General features: G+C 33.0%; 3 protein-coding genes across 3 annotated transcripts in view; 2 read left to right on the forward strand and 1 right to left on the reverse strand.

The window, feature by feature from the left end:
* Positions 1–25,775, forward strand: part of LOC123306659 — a 255,047-nt gene that overhangs the window by 8,396 nt on the left and 220,876 nt on the right. The gene's annotated exons all lie outside the window — the stretch shown is intronic.
* LOC123306625 lies at positions 8,189–8,770 on the forward strand. The gene has a single exon (XM_044888716.1). The coding sequence runs from the start codon at positions 8,189–8,191 to the stop codon at positions 8,768–8,770; it is 582 nt and encodes a 193-aa protein (XP_044744651.1).
* On the reverse strand, positions 14,815–22,141 carry LOC123306634. Its single transcript, XM_044888729.1, has 3 exons — positions 22,108–22,141; positions 16,957–17,025; positions 14,815–15,125 (listed from the first exon to the last, which is right to left on the reverse strand). The coding sequence occupies exons 1-3, from the start codon at positions 22,139–22,141 to the stop codon at positions 14,899–14,901; spliced, it is 330 nt and encodes a 109-aa protein (XP_044744664.1). The 3' UTR covers positions 14,815–14,898.

The following is a 25,775-nucleotide window of genomic DNA, read 5'->3' on the forward strand; positions in this document are numbered from 1 at the left end:
GTCGATAGTTTGATCTCGAGGTTATCGTCGACAATAACGATCTTGATTCCCCCAATCATCTCCTTATAGGTTATCTCCTTGCTGACAGTCCCCCCGAGAAGGAGATTTGTAGCACTACTACCAGAAGTGCTGTCACCATAGCTCAACCTTTTAGGAGTTTTGGCTGCATGTATAGGGAAGTTTGGTTTCCTCTCCTTTACTGCCGCCTTTTCCTCGCCTTGGCGCAATACTGTCGCGAGAGCCGACTGGTAGTCAACTACCGTAAAACGGGGTTACTTTGAACCACGTGGCTACTTTGAACAAAAAATAAATTTCGTTATATTGACTCATATTGAAATAATCATTAGGCTTAGCGACATCTAGTTTTCACCACTCAATTCGTCACACATTTAATAATGGTATGGCCACACTGGTATGAAACTTATTTGTATGAAGTAGGTAATCTCGGCATTTCATTTCTAATCTAAAAAAGTAACGTTCGAAAAGGTGTGCAAACTTCTGTTGCTGCAGCCGTAAGTATTTACACTAAATGTTCACAAAATATATTTGCTACAACAATACATTTTTATAGCAGAGCTATATTGAAACAATTTGAAATATTACAACTTACTTTTTTTGTATGAATTTTTTATTACAACAATGAGGTTAGACATCGTTTTCGGGGTTACTTTGAACCGTGTTCAATGAAGCCCTAGCACGTGATCAATGAAGCCCCAGTTACGAATTAGCTCTATTATTATCTTGCAGAAAATGGTCCGCTCTTATAAAAGAAAAATTGGAGCAAGAAAATATGCCAACTTTACACCAGAAGCCTTAGAGAAAGCTCTAAGTGAAATAAAATCAAACAAGAAGTCTTTGCGTGAAGCGTCCAGAACATATGTTAGTTCCTTTCATTTTTTATTATGTTAGAATTCTGTTGTTGATAATAAAATACCTCATTTTATGTAAATTGTGTATTTCTGTTGAATAAATTTTTTTTTCTTCCGAAAGCAAGAAGTTTCTAGTTTTGAAGTGTTCAAAGAAACCTTATCTGTGGAGTTACATCGAAATTGCATGGTTTCATTATATGCTTTCAAAGTAACCCCGACTGCGGGGTTACTTTGAACAGCCACAAATTAATTAAAAAAAAAATGTTATTGATCGTTTTGAGCTCTCATTTTTTTGTCATTAGAAAGGTCGAACTGACGCCCGTAACATATATTTTTTTGGAATTTTTCATTCACTGCCTTACTGAAGATATATAGATTCAAAACAAAAAACCGTTCAAAGTACCCCATTTTACGGTACCAGCTTTTAAGGCGCTTTTGGCGTTTGGAGGCGAGATTGATTTTCTCAACCCCCTTGGCGACGTCAGCGATCGTAGACTCAGAAGAACCCTTGCCTAGGGCGGTTCCGGATCTTCTCTTCTCCTAGGGATGGGTTAGTGATTGCAGAATCAGGTTTAACCCCTAGCTCTGTGCATTTCTCTTTCACGGATCATATTTAAGATATCACAGTTTGCAAAGAGCTACGACTACTTTTTATTTAATTCGACAAATTTGTCTTCTCTGACATTTGTTTTGAAAAGTTCATCTTTTGGTGCAACATTTCTGCGAATGTTTTTCACTTTGCACTTGACTTTTCAATCTACACTTGTGAATTCTGAATGCTTTTCGTGCAACGTAACTCATTTTAAAAGTGAAATGTACGAAGTGAAAAGTGCAGTACTATAAGTTATCTAGATATTGATTGAAATTCATTCTGGGAGGATTCTGCATTTTCTGAAAATTTTTAGGGTTGTCACTCCCAATCTCTGGAAAAAAATGATATTGTTCAAGAAATTGGGAGTGAAAACCCTAAAAAGTTTCAGAAAAATAAATAGAAATAGTTACTGTGATAGCTGTCATAATATAGAAGACAGTCAAATAAGAGTCTTATTAGTTCGTATCTATTTATTATCATAAAAAAGCGCAGTCGGTATTACCTACTCAATAATTATTGTCCGTAACGAATGAAAAAAGGTAATCTGTATTGTGGAAATATGCTCATAACAATGAATTCATGACCTGAAACAAATTCAAAATATTAGAAGATGAAGTTTATTGAAGAATCCATTGCTGCTTCACAATATTCAATTAACTAACTGGAAATAAGAATTTTCAGGCAAATATGAAGAAAGTGATAGCATTCATAGAAAAAAATATTATTGGAGAAACGTCAAATGAAAAAATTTATGAAGCTGATAAATCAAGTGAAAATATGAGTATTCTGAATGATAGCGCTGAACAGAATCAGGATACTTATCGTCCAAGATGTCTATCTTCATCTGTATCAGGACCTAAGAAATTAATCGATTCTTTAACATATCCAGAATTCGAAGATTGGAGAGCAAAACTTGAAAATCACTTGTCAATTCAAGCTTCGGATGATATTTCTGACTATCAAATGGTAGGAGTATTAATGAATCTCTTCTAAGATGTCTAAAACACTGGTGTGTGCACTTGTCACTTTTTGCAAGCATCAACATTTCAGAAAATCGGGGATATGGGATCAGTTCCGTGGCGGCGCCACCATGTCATTTGCTTCGTTCTATCCTTGTTCTACCAAAGGAAGTCCAATGATCTCTCGTTTTATTTTGTTTTCGTTGATATATTGAATATCGATCAACGAGTGCAAAATATGAACTGGTCCATCTTGTCAGCTCTTAAGGATTATTTGTGATTTACAGTTTAATTTTCTTTGTAAAAACAAATCTGTTAATAACACTATCGAATAAGGGTTCGAAGGAGTATTTACTATTATTCTTCTTCAAAATAATTTCCGTTTGACAAATTGCATTCGTGAGGGGGGTAATTCAATATGATTTTAATAAAACATAGTTGACGGAAAGGGAATTTTCACTGCATCTACTCATACAGAATATTTGAAGAACAGACTCGAATAGATTTATGTATTTCTGACTCTCAATACATGTTCACAATTCACATGACGTATTTCCAATACAGTTTCTTTGAAATATTGCTGAAGTTGCCATAAAACTTAGCAATATCCGTCCCGAATGTTCGTTCATCTGATTTGGTTCTGCCTCAAATTCCAACAACACCGAATTCTTAGCTGTAGTTCTTGATTGTCCATACAGAAAACTGAACTTACTGAACGACATGTCGAATATATGAACGTTCTACACCCTTTCTCGAAACTAATACATTTTCACACACCAATAATCGCTTATAAATACAACATATTCGAAGGTCGTAGTAAAGTAGTCAAATTATTTTCAAATATCAATTGACAATGCTCTGTCAAATTCTAAACAGCGCTACCTACAGTGGGAAAAACGAAACTGATCCCATATCCCCACGAAATTAAAAACAAAATCGAATCAGTGAATACACCAGAGTTTTAGACATCTTAATCTCTTCTCACAAAAAGTAATCCAAATTGTGAAGTTGGTTCCGAAAATTAATGTGAATGAAGAAAATTTTGGATGGCGTTGAAAAATATTTCAGAGGCAAAGAGAATAATTGAATTAGAACCAGTCGATCTTTGAGTTGTAGAAAAGAACCAGGTGAGTCATTCAGATCATACTACCAAAAAAAAAACATTCAATCATAAAATGTTTCGAATGTGGAAATTTCGTCACTAAATAAGAAAAAGGACAGGCGTACTGATGAGAGAGAAGGCACATAAGAGACTTGGCGGAGATGTAATATAAGTTATCTAGTTACTATGATATGGAGAGTTTTCGTAATATAGAGGACAGTCGAATGAAAGTCTTATAAATTCCTCTTTATTTATCATCATAAAACAAGGTTGCAAAGAAGTTTGGTACAACGAAGTGAATTGAATAGCTTGTCCGTGAATTACAGGTAAAAAACAGAATTTTTTGTTTGAAGACACAGAAAAAAATTCATTTATAATCAATATCAATTGCAAAACGAGTAAATGAATTTTTGGTGAGTGTGTTTCATCAATCAGAATCGCAGCACCATCATGTTTTTGTTTGACGTGACTGGGTATGATGAATATACTGTTTGGTCCAATAGATAAAAGAAATGTAAACAAAATATTCGAACGAAGTAAAGAATTACTCATTCGATTAATTTCAGTCTGAATATTCATTTTATGTGAGTTACGTAAATTCGATTACTTGGATGAATAATGGAAAACAAAAATTAAATCAGATCGGTACGGTCGTATCGAATCTGTGTTAGCTTTGTATAATTTGTTCCGTCTGGTGCAACATTGTTTTCTATGCTGTATGCAGATTTTGGGATGCTTTTATTTATAGACATTGAGGATTTATCGCGAAATTCTTCTATAACCCTAGTAGTCCGGGAGGTGGCGTCACTTTTGAACTAGTGATCGATCTTCACACAAATTTTTTAGGATGAGTAGTTTTCCACTTGTACAGGGTGGGCAAAATTCGTTGTCTACTGAAGGGATCTCGAGAACTATAGCAGCTAGAAGAAAACGGATGACACATTCTCGAGCTCTTTTTTCCTTACTATTCCAAATCTGAAAACAGATCCAGCCTAACGGTTTTGAGTTATGAAGGAAAATTGAGAAATTGTGATTTTCAATGAAGCTGAATAACTCGCTTATTTGAACTCGTATTCGGAATCTGTTGTTACATTCTACAGGCACTTTTTATGAGGAATTCAAATATGATAATAAGAAATTTTTGGATCTAGTCATTTTCGAGATACGAAAGGGATTTCTGATTTTTCAAATGTAAACTATAGTTGAAAGTTCATTCATCTTGCTGCAATTTTTTTGCTGATTTCAAAAATGTATCATATGTTGCTATTCACGTGAATGTTACACGAGAAAAAAATTCAATACTTTTTCCTGCTTTTCGATTCTCTGTTGAATTATAAGTAGGCTGGCTTACCATAGCAACCGTTGAATATGCATTATATTTTGTGAACCTGATCCTCTATGATTGGAATCACGGATTGCTGAATAAATATTTCGATGATTAATTTGCCATCGTTTGTTCTCGCGATGTTGGGCATGCTTATCTTATGATGGTTCACAATTCGAACACTACCGTTGACAGAAGCACCTATTCCTCATCATCTTACTGTAAAAATTATATTTAAAGATAGCTATCGTATTTCATTTATAATATTACTGACTCTTGAAGTTTCTTCCGTAAATAGAAAAACGATAATTGAATAAATTTTCTTCTTTAATAATCAGACGAAAGTCTTTTACTCTCTTTAAAAGGATATCGATCTCGATATTGATATGTAAAAGAAATAATTATTCGACAGTCGGTAATTCCTATCGCAGAAGGTTGAGTTCACATAAAATTTTGTGGAGTTCACGAACGATAATGCATTTTCAACGGTCGCTATGGTTACGCCAGCCTACTGAAAATTCAACAGTGAATCGAAAAGCAGGAAAAAGTATTGAATTTTTTTTCTAACGTTATATTCATGTGAATAGCAACATATGATACATTTTTTTAATCAGAAAAAAAATTGCAGCAAGATGAAAGAACTTTCAACTATAGCTTACATTTGAAAAATCAGAAATCCCTGTCGTATCTCGAAAATGAATGGATAAAAAAATTTATTGATATCATATTCGAATTCCTCATAAAAAAGTGCCTGTAGAATGTAACAACATATTTCGAATACGAGTTCAAATAAGCGAGTTATTCAGCTTCATTAAAAATGGCAATTTCTCAATTTTCGTTCATAACTCAAAATCTATGAATGTTAGGCTGGATCTGTTTTCAGTTTTGGATTAGTCAAGAAAAAAGAGCTCGAGAATGTGCCGTTCATTTTCTTCTAGTTGCTATAGTTCTCGAGATCCCCTCAGTAGACAACGAATTTTGCCCACCCTGTACATATGAGGTCCGCGCGTCAGTCAGTCCAATAGCGGTGGGAGTGGGCGTGGGAGGCGGTGAAACTCGCCGGAAAAATCTCAAAAAAAAGTGATTGATCTCCACGTGGAACTTTGTAATAATGTGAATTATTCATGATTACGAGTGAAAATGGGCGTCAGTCACTTTCCTGATGGTGGAAACATCGTCAGTCAGGCGGTTGAAGTGGTTGGAAAAATCTGAAAATTGACAAGTGACCGATCTTTACTTGAAATTTGGAAAATGATTATTTTGAACGTAAAAATGGACGTCAGTCACGTTTATAGTGGTGGATTCTACGTCAGTCAGGCTTCCAAAGTCAAGGGCAGTGACCAGCTTCCTTTGGCGCGCTGCACCTTATGCAGTTCGAATGACGCATATTCCACCGGCATTGTGCCGGCTGACGATTATTTATCGAGTTTACATAACAATTACTTGTTTATAAAGGGTTTTTCATCATATTTATATATATATATATATATATATATATATATATATATATGAACCCGTAGTGCGTTGTTACCTCCGTTAAGTTCATTGGGCGACCTGACCTCCGGGTGAAGGAGTTATATAATTGGAATAATTTTTGTTTATATATGTAGAGGGGAAGGTAAATAGCAGGGGTACCTAAAGAGGGGAAAAGATTTTTATCGAAAAATTTTTCTTCAAACGAATCAGACCTTACTACCTCCGCATATATTTCTTATTAGTAGTGCGCTCTCACCTCCCGCAACGTTGTCAGATTTTAGGAGGACAGAAAGTAAGACAGCTCGAATTCTACTCATATATAGAATACAGCTGCTCTTCCGATTCATTCACACATATTGAAACCTGTAAATAGTTCGAGAACGATACTAGATAATATTAATAAACTTCATACGCTGATAATTGATTGATAAGGTTCGTGATCTCGGTGTAAATGAATTTGGACAGTTTTGAATAAATATGCTTATACCTACGATACTTCGTCCGATAGGGGAGTTTAATACCATATAGGTCCCAAAATGAATGATACATGACAATGAAATTTTTCGTGACATATAAGATTAATTCCAAAGACAATTTTACCGAATTTGTTCTGGTATGAAATAGTAATTTAATTTTTGGGCATTGTATTCACGACATTAGGAACTCCATTGAAATGCTAAAATGCGAATGAATCAACAAAGATATACGTTTCACTTTCAGCTTCTATACTTCATTCACTTTTATTTTAGGACTGGATTGGCCATGGAAATTGGATATCTTTCACTCTGTATGGTACGAAAATGTTGGGTTAAGACGCTTGTCAAAACATTTTTGAGTTTTAAATCAGTGCTACGTAGTCCGTTCTACGTGAGACTCTCAGTAATTACATATTTCATCACAATGTCAAATCACTTCGGAAAATATTAAGTCGAAAATATGTAACGAACATAATTGACGTTTATACAAACTGATTGAAGACATACCAAATCTATTTATTTATATGGAAAATACAAGTGATCAGTAGCTTGAGGAGAATTACTGTTGTTTTTTCTTCTTTGGCTGGAGGTTGAAGACGTTACATCAGTTGTAGAATTCAAAAAAATCAACCCGAAGATGAAATGCATTTGAAGCAGTGTTAGCATTGAGTTGAATAATCAAAGGTGGTAGGGAATGGGTATCTCTTGAAGAAATGAACGGATAATTACAAGAATGTTGAATTCTTCAACAAAAATCATCTTGCGTGAATAGTAGTCAAAATAATTAAAAGATGTTTGAAGCAAGAGGGGCTTCACCTCACAAAACAACTGGCTCGTATTCATGTCTGTTTATTTTCAATACATTGATATAATGATAATAATTATACAGGGTGTGGCGTAATGAATGGATAATATGGATCCTGCGCGTAGAGGACTCTTTGGCGGTTCAGATAAATATATTTTACGTTTGGTAAAAGTGCCTTGGTTTTCGAGATATTATTATTTAAATAATAATAATATCTGGATATTGACATTTTCCATCATGGCGGATCAAAAGAAACTCCTCGATTTATAGGCACTTCATAATTGCTCGAGGTGTCTTTTGCGATTTTTCAGTACACAGGTTGTTTCACAAGTAAACGGACAAACGAAAACCGTGAATAGAGGGCATTGAGCTGAGTTCAAAAACACCTCATATGTGTGTCTTATGCATTCCGTTTCCGATATACAGAGGAGTTTATTCAAATTTCCCGAATTTTGTTCAGCTATAACTCCAAATAATTCAGTTGTATTCGTGTGCTACGCTGATTATACTGTGCTAATAGCTGAGGATGAAGATGACCTGCAGAGACTACTGCACCAGTTTAATATAACCGCGAAAAAATTCAATATGAAAATATCAGCAGAAAAAACAAAATCAGTAGTAATCTCTAAAGAACCAATAAGATGCAAATTAGAGATTGATGGCCAGATGATGGAACAAGTGATGTCGGTTAAATATTTGGGAATCAAGTTAACATACAACAACGATATAAAAGAGGAAGTGAGAGAACAGACAATGAAAGCCACCAGAATAGCAGGTTGTTTGAATGATGCGATATGGAGGAATAAGCACATAAGAACGGAAACAAAATCTAGAATATACAAATCTGTTGTTAGACCAGTTATGACCTACACCGCCGAGACGAGACCACAAACAAGTAAAACTCAAAGATACCTGGAAACAAGCGAGATGAAAACACTGAGAAAGATTGCAGGAAAAACATTGTGGCACAGAGAAACAAATGAAAGCATAAGACGCATATGCGAGGTTGACAATGTTAACACTTGTGTAAAGAACAGAAAACGGGAATGGAACCAACACATAAACAGGATGACGGAACAGCGGATAGTAAAGATAGCCCGAGATAAGTCGCCGGGAGGTCGAAGAAGTGTAGGACGCCCGCGAAGACGATGGAACGACGACTTATGACGACATTGCATTAAATAAAAACAGGCAGAAATGCCTATAAATAAAGAAGAAGAAGAAGAAGAAAAAGAAGAAGAAGTATTCGGCTAAAAACTCATTATCCGCTTAAGCTTGTAAGTTTCAATAAAACAGAACATTAAAAGTTGACGAACACAGGACCGGACTCATTGAGGCCATATTCAAACTTAAACTCATGCAAAACACTCTGTTTGTAGTTTTTTTCGTCATAATTTTGAATTTTTCAGGTATCTGCATAGATTTTCTCAAAATCAATGAAATTTTGGTATGCTTTATCAGTGGATATTTTTTAATGAATAATTATTTGGTGGTGAAATGCCTCTAGAAAAAACAGCGCTGCATATTGACTTTTACTTCACAATAACTAATGGTATGAATATGATCGCCAATCAGATGTGGAAATCTAAAAATGGAATTGGAAATGTTCAACTGAATTTTTTCGTTTTTGATATTTTAGCATATCTGGTTATTCAGATAAATCATTCACAGTGATAATAAGCTTTATTATTGATAATGAACAAAAATAGCAATAAAAAACTACGCTATCATGAAAATAATAATTATAACTTGATATCTTCCGAATGAATCGCTTTTTATGGACAACGTGGACCTGAAGTAATTTTTCGAATTGATTTTCACCTCATTTGGTCTTTTAGTGAAGGTAATGATTGGCACTTCGAATAAGTATGATAAATGCACTTTCGAATTCTTCACTTATTCCGTTATATTCATTATTGTATCTATGGAAATCTATGGATTGGTCTGGTCTTATTACAATTTGTTATTGAAACATTGATGATATTCATGCACCAGCAAAAGTATTTATCAGTATTTCAGGTCATTTCATTTGAAGGGTAGGACCCCAACATTGGACTGCTAGATCTCCAGATCTGACACCCCGCGATTTCTTTCTTTGTTTTCATTCACACAACTAGTTGTCCATAGAAAAATAGATTAATTCTGAAGATCAAGTTTTAATATTTAGTTTCAAGATAGCGTAGTTCTTCCATCCATATTTGTGCATTATCAATTTTGAAACATTTCATCATTGTGAATGACTATTTTGAAGACCGAATATGGTATAATTGTTGAACACATTCATTTCATTTCTTTAAAAAAAATCAATTAAGAATTTCTATTTTTCATGAAGTCCTCTATTTCTTAGAGGCGTCTGACCAAAACAATTTTTTCTAGAACATGATCAACAGGAAGGGCAACCCAAAAATCAATTCATTTTGAGACAATAATAATGCAGATAACAAAAAAGTTTAAATTATTATTAAAAAACTACATACACTGTGTTTTTATGAGTTTGAAGTTAAGTAAAGCCTCACTGAGCCCGGTCCTGATTTTTGTCGAATTTAAATGCTCTGTTTCAATGAAATTAACAACTCAAGGCTAAATAAATTTTCAGTCGACTTGATAGAGAATTTCAGGAGTTATAGCCGAACGGAAATTCGGGAAATTTCAAAAAACACTGAAGAAACCTATATATAGGGTGCCCCAAAACTATCGAAACAAACGTCACACCACGATAGAGTAGATCAAATACTATCGAATGACACCAACATTAGTTGAGCGAAAATGTACGGTTTCTGAGGAAACCTAACCTAAAGTTTCCGATTTTCGAACTATTTTTTCAATTACAAGGCAAATTTGTGATTGAGGATAGCGTTTTTCTCCCATATTATCACCCCTGTTTAATCTTAATATTAAAAATCATGTAGAAAAAACAATTGTTTCAATTAACATCAACTTAGGTCGAGACTTAGGTTATGGTTATCGATTAACTACTTAAAATAATTTCAATTAGGGGAGATAAAACAATAATCTTAGTTCAATATAATTTAAAATCGATATCCTTCTTCACAAACTGGCCCTGTTATTAAGAAAAATAGTTCGAAAATCGGAAACCTTAGGTATTTTAATAAAATTCTGATTATTTTGGAAACGGTACGTTTTCGTTGAACTAATGTTGGTGTCATTCGATAATATTTGGTTTACTCTATCGTGGTGTGACGTTTGATTCACTAGCTTTGGGACACCCTGTATATGGGGTGATTTTGAACTCAGCGCAATGCCCTCTATTCACGGTTTTCATTTGTCTGTTTACTCGTGAAACACCCTGTATACTCCTTGTACTCTGAAAATTTTGAAACAAATGCCCTCACCCTCATATGAAAATTCAAATTCTTCTTGTTGTGAGAAACGTTCATCCAGAGACTCTGGTTCATCCCCCCGACCCTGGTTCTGGTTACATTGCCCGTTGAAAATGAAATCGGCATCTGTTTACTGCAAAACACGTGTTAATGCTGATACGAAGGGTTCAAACTTTTCTACCTGATTCGAGCTTTTCAGGAGAGAATTGCTCAAGATGAGTTCGAGTAACATTTCGTTTTGCGTGTTATATTGGATAAAATTGAATTTATGCCATGGATGATTCGAGAATTATTGATGTCCAGAATGCTCCAGAATGATGAAAATTTTCAGATTTCATTGAAACTCTTGCGAAAACGGTCTCGTATATTGTCAAGTTTAGATTTTAATTCATTCAGAACTTTGAAGTTCGACAAATAATGATGTAAATAATTCAATATTATATTTGCCCCAAGACTCGAAACTTTTCGAGAAACGATTTATTTAATGATTTGATGACGAATAAATCAAAAAATTATGTGTGTTGATATTATATTTTCATTCATTGAAGAATATTTAGAATAATGAAGTTCAATTAACCTTATGATCCGAAACATTTCAGAATTTATTTCTTGTTTAGATAATCCGCTGCATATCGTTTTTCACAATACGACTGTTAATTCAGGACCAATTATAAAACAATTTAATTAATAGATCAATAGCTTTCGAAAATGTTGGTCAGTCTATGAACTGACAACTCATTTTGACAAATGACGGATTTCAGTATCCGACTGCTATATAGTATGATGAGAGTTCAGGAAAATTTGTATGGACTACAGAATTTAGATGGTTGATATTCCGCGTCGCTAACAGTCAATTACATTTCCTTCAGCGTAGTTGTTGTTTTGAAGAAAAAGTAGTAGATTCTCGCGAAATCCGAAACTCTACATGTATAGCAGTTGTTCAGTTCGGGATTAAAGTTTATCCTAGATTGATTTTGACATTTCAGTTCAGTTCTGTCAGATGATCTAGGATCATCTTAAATCTCGGCCTCATCCTGAACTGAACAACCGGGCCTTATAGTAATAGCAACGTAGCATTCATTAAGTCGGTATATTATTGGAATAATACTAATTTTTTATAGCGGAGAATAGTGGTTTTCAGCCTCGGTAGGTATTCACGAAATTCATTTTATTATGTTTTTTTAAGGTGATTCGGCCCGAAATCTTGGATCCCCCGACCTGCTAGTTTTGTATACTTCTATGACAATAGCATAATAACTCAAATTTCAACATTTTCACAGAAATTTTTGAATTTAAGGGAGAGACACATTGAAAAAATCGATAGCAATTTACCGCCTAAACTACGAGCTTGCCGAAGTTGAAACTGGTAACAATCTACTCAGTGCTTCACAATATGTATAGTTTTATGACTCAGTGTTTTTTAGAACCTGTAAAAAAAATTAAAAACTGTAAACTCGTCATCGCCTTCCAAAGGCTGTATCTTGGAAGGGCTGTCGATTTGGAAAATTTACAGGAAATACCCCCGCTTATTTTCATTAAGGAATCATCTCCCTTATTCCTTCGCATTTGTTTACAGATATCCTGTATATAGCTTTTTTATCTATGTACCTTTTTATTTTAGATAGTAGAAGTTAATCAATAATCTGTATCTCAATCATATGTATCCGAGTATGTATCTATATTATTAACTTCATTTTGAAGATTCATTATATCTTGACAAAAATATGGTTGCAATTTCAAAATATGTTGACTCGAGGCCTTCCAAAGACTTCAATATTGTTTATTTTTTCCCTTACACCCTGTATGATCTATCGAAAAATGCAAATCTGTTTTGGCGAATTCTTCATAAAATCTTACTTGTTTCGATATAATTGGTAATTTTCTTCATGATACATCACTGAAATATTTAAACCAGAGAGATGGTACAAGCTCTTCAAATTTTCGGGAAAATCAAATATTTAAACATAATCGATAATAAAAGAGATGTTTCTGAGCAAAGGATTCCTCAAAATCATTGAGAAATCTGATTCAAGAAAAATATAAAGAGCGTTCCATTTGAAATCACACAATGTCCAACATTCGGTTTAGCCGACGTTGTTCATTTCTGTGGTATTGTGAAATTTGTAGCATTTTTTTCTCCTGATTCTGAAATGAAAATTTTCGGATTGGCTCATTGTCCTTGAATATTCATCACCATTAACATCTGAATTTTCTTATCCAAAAAATGTTTTTCTCTGAACAGGTTATTTTATTATATGCAATGTAACAATACTGATTATTCGTTATACTAATAGGTAGTATTATCTATATGGATCATTTCCATAGAGAGAAGAAATATCATTATGGACAAGACTCAAATCGATTCGTTTTCAGATAGGTAATGAAATAGTTCGCCAAATTCAGAATTATAGTGTTAGCTTGAAATGAAAGAAGTTCAACGGATGCATAGATATACGCACGATGAAATATAAACAGTCATAATCCCATTCGAGAGAGCCAAGATTGGTTCTCTTTCACGTGATTCTTTCCCCTACAAAGGAATGCGATAAAAAATCGTTGAGATATGCCGCCTGGCTTGCAATAATGGAGGAGAAAACGCGCTGCGCCTCTCTTTACTTAATTCCTCCGTATACTGATATTCCGCCTGTCTACATCTGCTTGCACAGTACAACGTTGCCATTTTCGGAGGTGGTAACGACCAAAGAGTCTTCCAGAGCAATTCTTCGATATACAGCTCAGCACACTAGCGCCAGTGATATACACTTGAACTAAAAGATTGTTCAGTACATAAACGGGGTGCGTTGTGACCTCAAAACGATTTTTTGATATGTTGGTCCCTGAAGCCTCCTGAATCTAACAAGCTAAAAAACAAGGCAAAACGTTGTCACCTCCGATTTCGGAGGTGACAGCGATATATATGAGGTGAGAGCGTTAAACGAGTTACTATTTTGGAGGTGGTATTAACACTTTATAACTATATATATATATATATATATATATATATATATATATATATATATATATATATATATATATATATATATATATATATATATATATATATATATATACACTAGTAGTGGTGTTTACATCTATGATGGCCCGAGCTGTATCAGCTAAGAGCCAGCAGAGTTTTCACTGCGGAAAGACAATTTGCCTTTATATTATTATTTATATTATATTTTATTTATTTTTATTTTTATTTTTTTTATTTTTATTTATTTATTTATATTATATTTTATATATATATATATATATATATATATATATATATATATATATATATATATATATATCTATGTACAGCGGTACATATGGGGACCGTTTCGGAGATCGCGCGGTACATATGGGGACCTTCGGTACTTATTGGACCGGTCCCCATATGTTTTTAGATGCAGCGGTACTTATTGGGACCGGTCCCCATAAGTTTTCGTTAGTCTATCGGTACATATCAGGACCGTTTCAAAAATAGATACAACGGTAATTATTAGGACCAGTGTATATAAATTTGAATGTTCCATTTCATTATGAATTCCTCTATGATATAATTGTGGATAGCTCATTGATTTGGTCGACTGATAAGTTGTATTTTATAGCTACATATTCTTACAAAAAGTGTGAAAATATGGTAAAAATGCAAAACTGAAATGAAACTCATCATATTAGTTGATGAGCAATTGAAAATAATTCTAATTTACCATGTTGCAACGAATTCAATTCAATTCACATGAGAATATAGGCAAACTTATACAACATATAAGAAAAATACTCAAATTTATTGAAAAAATTTTGTGAATGAAAATTCAGGAGTTGGTGAAATAATTTTTAATATATATATATATATAAAATACATACCTATTAATACGACACACGTTAGAATAATAACATATATAGAGAAAAAATAAAAACATAATTTGATATCATACATATATAGTCAAAATATTGGATATCCCATTATTTGATTCCCTCTCTTGATTTTTTCAGCTTTTCATTTTTGACCCAGGTTTTAATAGTGGCAACACTTCTTTGAAATACACCTGGATTTGTATTCATGACCTCGTGCATTTTTTGGAATGATGGCAATGTATTATTCATAATGTATTCTTTGAAGCCTTCTGAAGCTATTCGTTTCTCTTCTTCAGACCAACGCATCCTACGGCATTTGACATTAGGGGACGGAGCTGTAAAATATTATCTTCAGGAATTTAAACAAAATACCAGTTATATTCATACATTATTGTTTTTGAGATATGCAGTCTATCAAGCTAAAAAAATGAGGTCATTTTAATCGTATGTGAGTTTCTAAGTCTGAATAATATTGTCCGGAATAAATAGTTCTAATCTATAAAATGAATGTGCCATTTATGTCGTCTTTTTTCGAGAAACTAATAATGCCATCAACTGCATTCCTCTATCTCCTTTTGTTTTAGATTTATAGGCCAAAATTGAAATTTGGGCGATTTCAACTTTGGTCATTATCTCCGTTCCTGTTTGTACTAGGATGTTGAAATGAAAACATTATACAGACACTTTTTCATAGCAATCCAGTGGCGTACTATGATTTTTTCCGAAAGCTATATTTGCCTAGCTATAACATCAAGTTGTGTTTTCTCTTATGGAAATAGTCGTTTAAAATGATCTAGAAAGAATCGCCGTTTTTTTCCCGTTTCAGGAATATATCAAACATCGCCCTCAGATTCGTTCAGATATTATGAAAAATATAGTTTGTATGTGAATTTTAAATGATTGAGTAGGCTGAATCGCAGAATAATATGTCTCTAGGCATGGTTTAATTATTATTTTACGATTGAATACTTGATTCAATCCTCCATGGTTTGATCTCTATCTATAATTCAGCCTACATAATACTCTTCATTTTAAATTTAACATAGATACAAACTCTATTTTTTATAATATCTAAACGAATATTTCCTCGAACGTGGCTTTTGAAAGAACCAAACACAGCGAACTTATCTGCCAACTGTTTGAAATACCTAACATTCGGTTGATTACGTAATGACTAAATGTTTTAAACCGAGATCAAACCATGGAGGATTGAATCTAGTATTCAAACACAAAGTTATAATTGGACCATGCGTAGAGACATATCATTCTGTGATTCAGCTCACTTAATACTCAATCATTTAAAATTCACATACTATATTTTTCATGATATCTGAACGAATCTGGGGGCGGAAACACGGAAAAAAAAATAGCGATTCTTTCTTTAAACGACTGTTTCCATAAGAAACAACACAACGATATTATAGCTCAGCAAATATACCTGTTGGAAAAAATCAAAGAACGCCACTGGATTGCTATCAAAAAAGTGTCTGTATGATGTTTTCATTTCAACATCCTAGCACAAACAGGAACGGAGATAATGATCAAAGTTAAAATCGCCCAAATTTAAATTTTGCCCTATAACTCTAAAACAAAAGAATATAGAAGAATGCAGTCGATGGCATTATTAGTTTCTCGAAAAAAGACGTCATGAATGGCACATTCATCTTCTTCTATTTCGTTGGGTAAAAAAGTTGTAGTTCAGGTATCACCAATTTTGCCCACCCCGTACACAAAAACATACTATTTTTTTCCGTCGGGTGTACCGTTCCGATAAAAATGTATTGGAAAACAAAGGAAGATGGAGGAATGCAGTTGATGGCATTATTAGTTTCTCGAAAAAAGACGAAATGAATGGCACATTCATTTTCCTCTATCTCGTTGGGTAAAAAAGTCTGCTATATCTATATCATCGGTGAGCGGTAAAAAATAAATTTTTCAATATATTCGGTTGAAAGATTCTTGATTTTTGTTGCATTACTGCAATTGCATCTATTTAAAATCAATGATGGATTAATATTCAATTCCTACCTTCAAATACAATGGCTGTCCCGGGATTCCTGATTAAATTTTCATCATTGAATATTTCCAAATCGTCTTTTGTAAATGATAACGAATTTTATATAAACATCAAGATACAAACATAGGATATGAGTTTTTCATAATTACCTTGTCTTTGATTGGATTTTTCATCATCTTTGCTTGAAATGACTATGAGTTCACTATTCACTGTCTTTTCTGAAAAATGAAAAAATATTCAATTTCATTTTATTTATACAACAACGAGAAAAAGAAATTATTCATCTCGATGATTAAGAAGAAAAATCGGTATAATGTTTGATTTCAGCAGTAAACCTACTTGATGTAGATTCAGATGAATTTTTTTCTTCAGCCTCTAACTTCTGCTTCAGAGTTAAAAGCTCCTTCCTATTATCTGAAATTATCTCAAGTATAATCAAGAATAAAAAATTATGAAAATTATATACTTACTGCTTTCCGCAATTAGTTCCGCCTCAAAACGTCCATAACGCACTCACATTTTTGTTCCCAACCAATTTTTTCACTTATTTCTGTTTACAAATGTGATAAACACCATCTAAAAACAGTATTAAGGCGAACATGATGATTATTTTTTTTTGTCGTTGCAAGAATATTTAACCGTCACCGAAAAAATACTAGAACTGTACTGTCGCAGGCGTAAAAACTCTTCAAATACTTTTTCAAAAATATCAAACAGCTCGAGGACCATCCCTCACCCCTCCTACTGAATGTGGCTGTAAGTAGTACCTAAATGGCAAACACGTTTTTTTTGCATTCCATATTTCAAAAGATCATAAAGATTATATACCATAAACGACCCATAAGTAAGATCCTTGTGAACAGAAAGGCGTTGCATAATTTGACAAACCAAATTTTGAATATTTTTCGAAAACTGTAATTTGGGAAAAATAAATTTCAAGAAAATTCAGATGAATTAAATATTTAAGACTCATTTCTCAAATGATTTCGATGAATCAATTACTCCATTCGTTTGTTCTATATGGAATTCCTCGAGGAATTCTTAAAGAATATACCTGTGTTCCAGTCTTAAGTAGAAATAAAAATTTAATTATATCGGATGAAATATCGAAATCAAAATCATTTTCTATATTAGGTTGTTGAAACTACAAATATTTTTTCGTCTTATCCATGAATTGTATCCACATTTTGTCGAAAATCTGTATATCTGTAGCATTTTAATCATTATGGTTCCTGACTCATCAATGTGCCTTTATTCTCTATAGGAATTCAATGGAGTATCACAGATTTTATATTGCTCGCACATTTATGGGTACCCTAGATCAATGGTTTTTGGTGATTATGGCTACGAACGAATGCAAAGAATGCCTAATGAGAAGGCAGTAATTTCCCTACAGATAAATGAATTTTGCCTCAAATGGCTTTGAAGTCATATATCATAACATATGATGATCCTAATTCGTAATGAAAATTGATATACAGTATCACATATTGTATTTACAAAGTTGCTAAGGAAAAAAAATTTTCTGCACTTTTCAACTCATTTTCAGTTCACAATAGAAGTACAGGGTGTCCCAAATTCGAGGTTAACTGGAGAGCATCTCAAGAACTATAAGGCCTAGAGGAAAAATCTCCAAGTATCCCCGATCTCTTTCATCGAGATAATTAGATATCAGAAAGCAGATCATATATTGATTCGTTCTCGAGGTACAAGGCGTTTCTGGAAAATATATCTCACCGTTTCAAATATTTCGCCATATTTTGGTTTTTGTTGGAGATATTCGAAAAACTCCAATACGTTTTTTTCAGTAACTTTTATTTTTCGTAACGGATCCTTAAAATTTCAAAGATATGTAGGAGAGTCTTCTTTATAAACTGGGACACCTTGTATTTTTCAACGCAGTTTTTTAGTCGCAGATGTGTCGGAAAGCATCCCGTTACCGGTTTTTCAAAAATGTCTGCCTGCCAAAGATATCTAGTTATTGTATTCAATTATTTTCAACATTATTTTCAGTAGCATTTTTAATTTTTTATGCACAACTGAACATTTATTGTGGATTAATTGATTAATAACTCTCAATTCAATTTTATTTTCATTTTTCTTCTAGATGTACTGTAATGAAAATTGAGCTAAATATTGAAGAAATTCATGTGTTCAATTGATTCACTGAAGAAAAATCACGTTAGTGTAGGTACATCATGATTCTTGGCATCGTTTCTTATTGCAAACGATAAAAAAAATCCAGAATATTCGCCCTTATTATTGAGGTATTCAATTTGCAGTTTGAGTAACATCAATTCATTGTGTTGAATACTCAAAGTTAATATGTATTTGTTCGATATTTTTTGTGTTTGCAAAACTCAAAACGCTATGGGGATTTCAGTTATACTTCTTCAAAATCAGAATTGATTCAGATGTCAATTATATGATAAAATTGGAAAAATATGATCCTACTAATAATTTTATTCCTACGTTATTTGTAAATCGGAAAAAGTGTCGTCGAAATGCATATTTCGACAAGCATATTGGAACATTGAGAGAGGAGCAATATAATTATTCTCTTCCTTCATCTCTAATGAGTTGATATCCGCTTCCCTTTCTAGTTTATTGCTCACAAATCTCCACCTCTATCTTTTGTGTTTGCCGCCTTGGTATCCCTGCCGATTTCGGTAGACCAGATGTTCTGAATGAACTCGAAATGGAAAATTACCAAGATAAAAACTATCCCATACGTCCCTAAATTGACACATTTTTGTTCATTGCACTACATCGAAAAAAAATAGAAAATAAGAATTATGTTCAATCCGTACGAAATATACCCACATAGTCCACACTAAAAAATGTATCTACATTTTGAAGGATGAACAAAACAGGAAATCAGATTTTTTTTATTTGCGTCTCGCTAAAAGTAATAATAAAATACAGCATTCCGTTCGTATTGATCCATTTACTGCATAATAACTTGAGGTTTATTATTATTACAGTATTGGATATTGAACCTAGTAAGAATTATTAACTGAATCAAACAGTATGTATACATGCTTTATTTTATTTCTATCATCAAGAAAACATCAGAAGGCTTGAGAAATTATCATATTTAACCTCCAAATTTTGAAATGTAGATTTGTTGCAGCGACGTTATTTTTTTTTAAGAATGTTATGCTACTGTGACTGAGCAATTTTCCTCAATTTTATATTTATCTTCAAAAGTGGCCTGATGTGAAAATTAATTCACATCAATACACAATACACAAAGTGTTTGAAACTTTAGCCATTGATATTAATAAATTTGTCCCAAATACATGCCCTCTCTTTTTTTTAAGAGGTCCAGAAATTAGGTGAATAAGATTATTGGTTCAACCTGGAGAAGAACTATATGAGAAAAAAAATATTGTTTTAAATTTTATGCTACCATATTTTCGAAACTTCTTCATTCGACTGAAGCTAACTAGTGGGAAAGTTGTATTCGGAAATTCAAATTGAGTTTTACCCATTTTTTCGGCTCTTTCCAATTTTGTAAATGATATTATAAAATATTGACATACTGGGTCTTCAGACTATAAATGTAATTATCATATAAATATAATCATATTTTTTTGAGGCCAGACCTGGAATACGGCTTTCTCATTATGCTGATCGACAACACTCCGAACAAATATTACAAAAATGTGTAGGGTGGTTCATAAATTATGATTAATTGAAAAAATTAGGGAAATCGATAAATCAGCCTGCATATTGGTAATGAAGAATGATAGAAATATGCATATGAAATATGGGTTATTTAGGAGCATTTCGGTTTCCTCCATCTATCCGCATTTCCCAATTAATCTCTCTGTATATAGATATATTCTTTTGATAATGATTAATAAGACAATACTATTTACCTAGTTCAATAAAAACAACTAAAAAAATATTATAATTTTGTTATGTATTTCGCATTTCTGAATGACTTCAATAATCGTCACATCGGTAGAATTCTTACCAAATCAGAATATCTTTTCGTTTCAACAATATACATAGTCAAATGAATAGTAATGTATAGCATACATCCGAATATTCTCTCCAAAATATTATTGAATATGGACAAAAGGTGATCACTACGAAAAAGGCATTTTTTAACAAGAAATACATTCTGCATTTTACATTCGTTTTCCGAAACAAATGGTATGGAGATCATTTCGGTAATCTCGGAGGCGGTGAAATTTTTTTCATTCATTAAAACAAAATCAAATTTTTTTTCCATCATATGCCCGATCATTTGAAATTCGAATATTTAGATATGAGTTCTTCATTTATGTTAATCAAATTGTCTTGAGGAAATTTTAAATTGGAATCCGAACTGATCTATATCCAAGTTGTTTCTGGTGCAATAAAAACTTGAAGTCAACATGGATACAACTGCATAATTTTAATCGATAATGACAAGGTCACAACTAGGTCCCAGTAATTATCTTTTGGGCTATGTTTATTTTACTACGCCATTCCCCACAATACGGTCTCAATAAGTATCGCTGCATATACTTCTGTCGATCCCCATATGTTACGCAACATATACAGAACAGAAATATCGATATAATTTCGTTTCAACAATATACATAGTCGAATGAATGATAATGTATAGCATATTTCCGAATATTCTCTCCAAAATATTATTGAATATGGATATAAAGTTATCACTACGAAAAAAGCATTTTTCAACAAGAAATACATTCTGTGTTTTACATTCGTTTTTCGAAACAAATGGTATGGAGACCATTTGGGTTATCTCGGAGGCGGTGAAATTTTTGTCATTCATTAAAACAAAAAAAATTTTTTTTCCATATGCTCGATCATTTGGAATTCAAATAAACAGATATAAGTTCTTCATTTATGTCAATCAAATTGTCTTGAGGAAATTTTAAATTGCAATCTGAACTGATATTCTATATCCAAGTTGTCTCTGGTTCAATAAAAACTTGAATTCAACATTAATATAACTGCAGAAATTTAATCGATAATGACAAGGTCACAACTAGGTCCCAGTAATTATCTTTTTGGCTATGTTTATTTTACTACGCCTTTCCCCACAATACGGTCCCAATAAGTATCGCTGCATATTCCTCTATCGATCCCCATATGTTACGCAACATATACAGAACAGAAATATCGATATAATTTCGTTTCAACAATATACATAGTCAAATGAATGGTAATGTATAGCATACATCCGAATATTCTCTCCAAAATATTATTGAATATGGACATAAAGTTATCACTACGAAAAAAGCATTTCTCAATAAGAAATACATTCTGTGTTTTACGTTCGTTTTCCAAAACAAATGGTATGGAAACCATTTCGGTTATCGCGGAGGCGGTGAAATTTTTTTCGTTCATTAAAACAAAAACAATTTTTTTCTTTTTTCCATATGCTCGATTATTTGAAATTCAAATATACAGATATAAGTTCTTCATTTATTTCAATCAAATTGTCTTGAGGAAATTTTAAATTGCAATCTGAACTAATTTTCTATATCCAAGTTTTCTCTAGTTCAATAAAAACTTGAATTCAACATGAATACCACTGCAGAATTTTAATCGATAATGACAAGGTCACAACGAGGTCCCAGTAATTATCTTTTGGGCTATGTTTATTTTACTACGCCATTCCCCACAATACGGTCCCAATAAGTATCGCTGCATATACTTCTGTCGGTCCCCATATGTTACGCAACATATACAGAACAGAAATATATATATTTGTCCAATAGACGTTTCCAGTCCCGATACGTTTCTCAGGCGACCTGAGACCCACATGATCCGAATGTTTTCTTCGAGTATATATGATGAAATAACGTTAATGAGAATTATAACTCCTTAGGCACACTTAGAGGGGAAAAGAATTCCTTCATTTAAAAAAGTAGCATAATCGATAATATTTTCCAAACCCGAGACATTGCACCAACTTTGCAATCCCACATATACTCCAGCGGTAAATATGGCCAACGTTCACGATCCCGGCGCTGTTGCCAGTTTGACGGGACTGGAGGCGACAATTTCGATGTATAAAATGACGCGAAAAAGTAGGTGTTACGGTAGAAATTCATATATGTGTGAGTTTGTTGAGAAAGAAGTTTGTCTCAATATTCTCATTAAGCAAATTCCTCTTTAACAGATTCTTCCTAAATTTTGATCCATTAATAACATAACCTTGAGAGGCTGTATACATAAAATGATTTTAATAAAATATGAAAAATAATTTTTAGCTTCCTTCTGAAACCTACAAGGGGGTTCCTGAAATTCATGCAAGTACTCCAACTATCATAAAAATGAGACAAAAATCAACAAAATTTATTGAAACACTGTTTACAAAAATTGAGATCTAGAGAGCGAAATATGAATTATTTTAATATTCCAGAGCCAGACTCATCACACCTAATTCAACGTGTTCAGTTTCATCATATCATCCTGTATGTCGAATTGAAAATAATTGTGTCACTTTCCAAGAAGTCCGTGCCAAGCCCAGAATTCCTCCTCTAATGTATTTTCCAAATTGAAATAAAAAACAGAAAAATCTAATTCATTCCTATAAATATCGCGTCAATGAATAGGTATGAGATGTGAAATATTCCAAAACAAACTTTAAAACGACCAGAATAATCGTAATAGCTTTCCTCGATAGGTACAATCATTCATTAATGCGAAAGACTGAAATGAAATAACACAAACAAAAATGAGAAAATTGATTACTTACGTTCAAATTCCGTTAATATTATTTTGAAAGTTTTGCGAAATGAGAACCGAAACACATCTGTCACGTTGAATTCTCCGATGAGATAAAGCCTTCCGATCCATTTTGCCATTGTTTCTTAATAGATCACAAAAATTCATCATTCAATTGAATGCATTCAATTGGTTTCTCGTCGTCTGGATATCCTCCTCATAAACCTCCTTCAATTTTACCCACAAAGAATTGTATAGAAGGTTCAGATCTGGTAATCTATAAGGTCATGGTTCCCAGTTGGGCATCCTGGACCAATTCATTAAATTGGATAGGTATTGTCCAGGCCACTCCATACTTTGAAAATGTATTTCTCCGATTTTTATGCCCTGTGGCATGCCAGGAGAAATATTTTGTGGAAAGTTAATATTATACAAATGCGAAGGACTAATGGAGATGATTCCTCGATGAAAATAAGCAGGAGTAGTTCCTATAAATTTTTTTTGAAATGGACCTCCCATCAAAGATACAGCCTTTGGAAGGCGATGCCGAGTTTATAGTTTTTGATTTTTTTACGGGTTCTAAAAAACACTGAGTCATAAACAATACATAATATGAAGCACTAAGTATATATTATTACTCACACAATTTTTTAGATCTCATAACTTCATTGTAAAGTGTTGAACATAACAACCCTTTATGATTTTCCTTCAAAAATTGTTTGCGTGGGATAGATATTCAAAAACCAAAATTCTCTTGCGGATTTCTATTCGATTCGGGAGGAAAAAATCGCCTGCAAAGTTTCGATACAGTCGATACTTTCTCGGAAGATCATAGACTTAAAATAACATGGACTCCGCCTGTGAGAGAGAAGTCGTTAGGTTGAATAAGATGGAGAGTTTGTGGTCAAGCTGTCAAAAGGTTATAGAACACAAGTTTATGCGAAAATTTTCTTCAATAAATTTTAAACAAGCTTCCGAGAAGACACACAGGAATTCCATAGCATTCCTTCGAAATCAATGATGTCAAAAAATATGTGAGTTTTAGTCAAAAATAGATGTAATGAGAATAATAATCAACGTATCAACACCTTGTGGGCAAAGTCTGCGAAAATTGTAAAAATTTTCCAAAATAAATGTTCAACAAGCTTCCGAGAAGGCAAACAGGAATTCCTTAACATTACTTCGAAATGGAAAATATAAAAATTATGTGAGTTTCATTCAAGAATAAATATAATGTGAATAATACTCAACGTATGAACACCTTGTGGTCAACGTCTGCGTTTATAGCCATCATATGATTTTGACATTGCCCACACGGAATCAGTTCATCTCTTTCTTATTCGATTAGAACGCATAAGCTCTTCTCTCTTTAATGCACACAACCTCTCGATCTACTGAAAAGTCACGTGACAGTGAGTCCATGTATTATAAGTCTATGCGGAAGATATATAAAGTTACAATCAGTTCTGATTACTGTTCATTCCATTTCGTCGTAAAAGTGTTCCATAGAATGAATATTCTGAGATATTGTATGTCTATGACGGGAGATAAAGATGTTTTATGAATCTTTCTGAAGGTTAAATTACTAATTTCCGGAAGAAAATTATATCCGTAATATTTTAATTCAAAAAATCAATATTTCTTTCGATTAATAAGCATAATTGACAACAGTACTTTTCATTTTATTTCAGATACAATAACGCAAAACTATAATAAATGTTCAAAATGAGTACCTCTCGCTAAAATATATGCATCAACTCTCTGTCTCGTAGACCTTCGTATTCTTTCGAATAACTCGGTAGTATTTCTTCTGATTTCACACGATGATATCATTCGATCTCTGGAGTATTAAACGCATGATATTCAGTGAACTGAGCATCATCATCACTGCAGATTCTCATATACAAAAAAGGTTTGTGATTGGCCATATAATTTGAAAAATTCAAGGTTGAATATTATCTCCAAGTTCTAAACATTCTACATACTGCATGTGTAGAGAAAACTCTTGTATACTGCTTTTTGCAATTGAATACTGTTGAAAAATTAATTTTCGACTGTCAAGGTTGAAATCTAATTGATTACTGGTTTATACAGCGTGTCCACTTTTAAAAGGGCCAAACTTCATGATGAGATCATACAAGTGATTTGGAACGAAAAATGTCATATAACACATAATTGAAATGTTATCGGTTATTCTTTAATATAATCTTTTGTTGATTTCACGAAATATTCCAAGTTTTTCTAATGGTATCAATCACACTACAGTTAT

The sequence above is a fragment of the Coccinella septempunctata genome, chromosome 1, assembly GCF_907165205.1.
Source record: "Coccinella septempunctata chromosome 1, icCocSept1.1, whole genome shotgun sequence".
NCBI lineage: Eukaryota > Metazoa > Arthropoda > Insecta > Coleoptera > Coccinellidae > Coccinella > Coccinella septempunctata.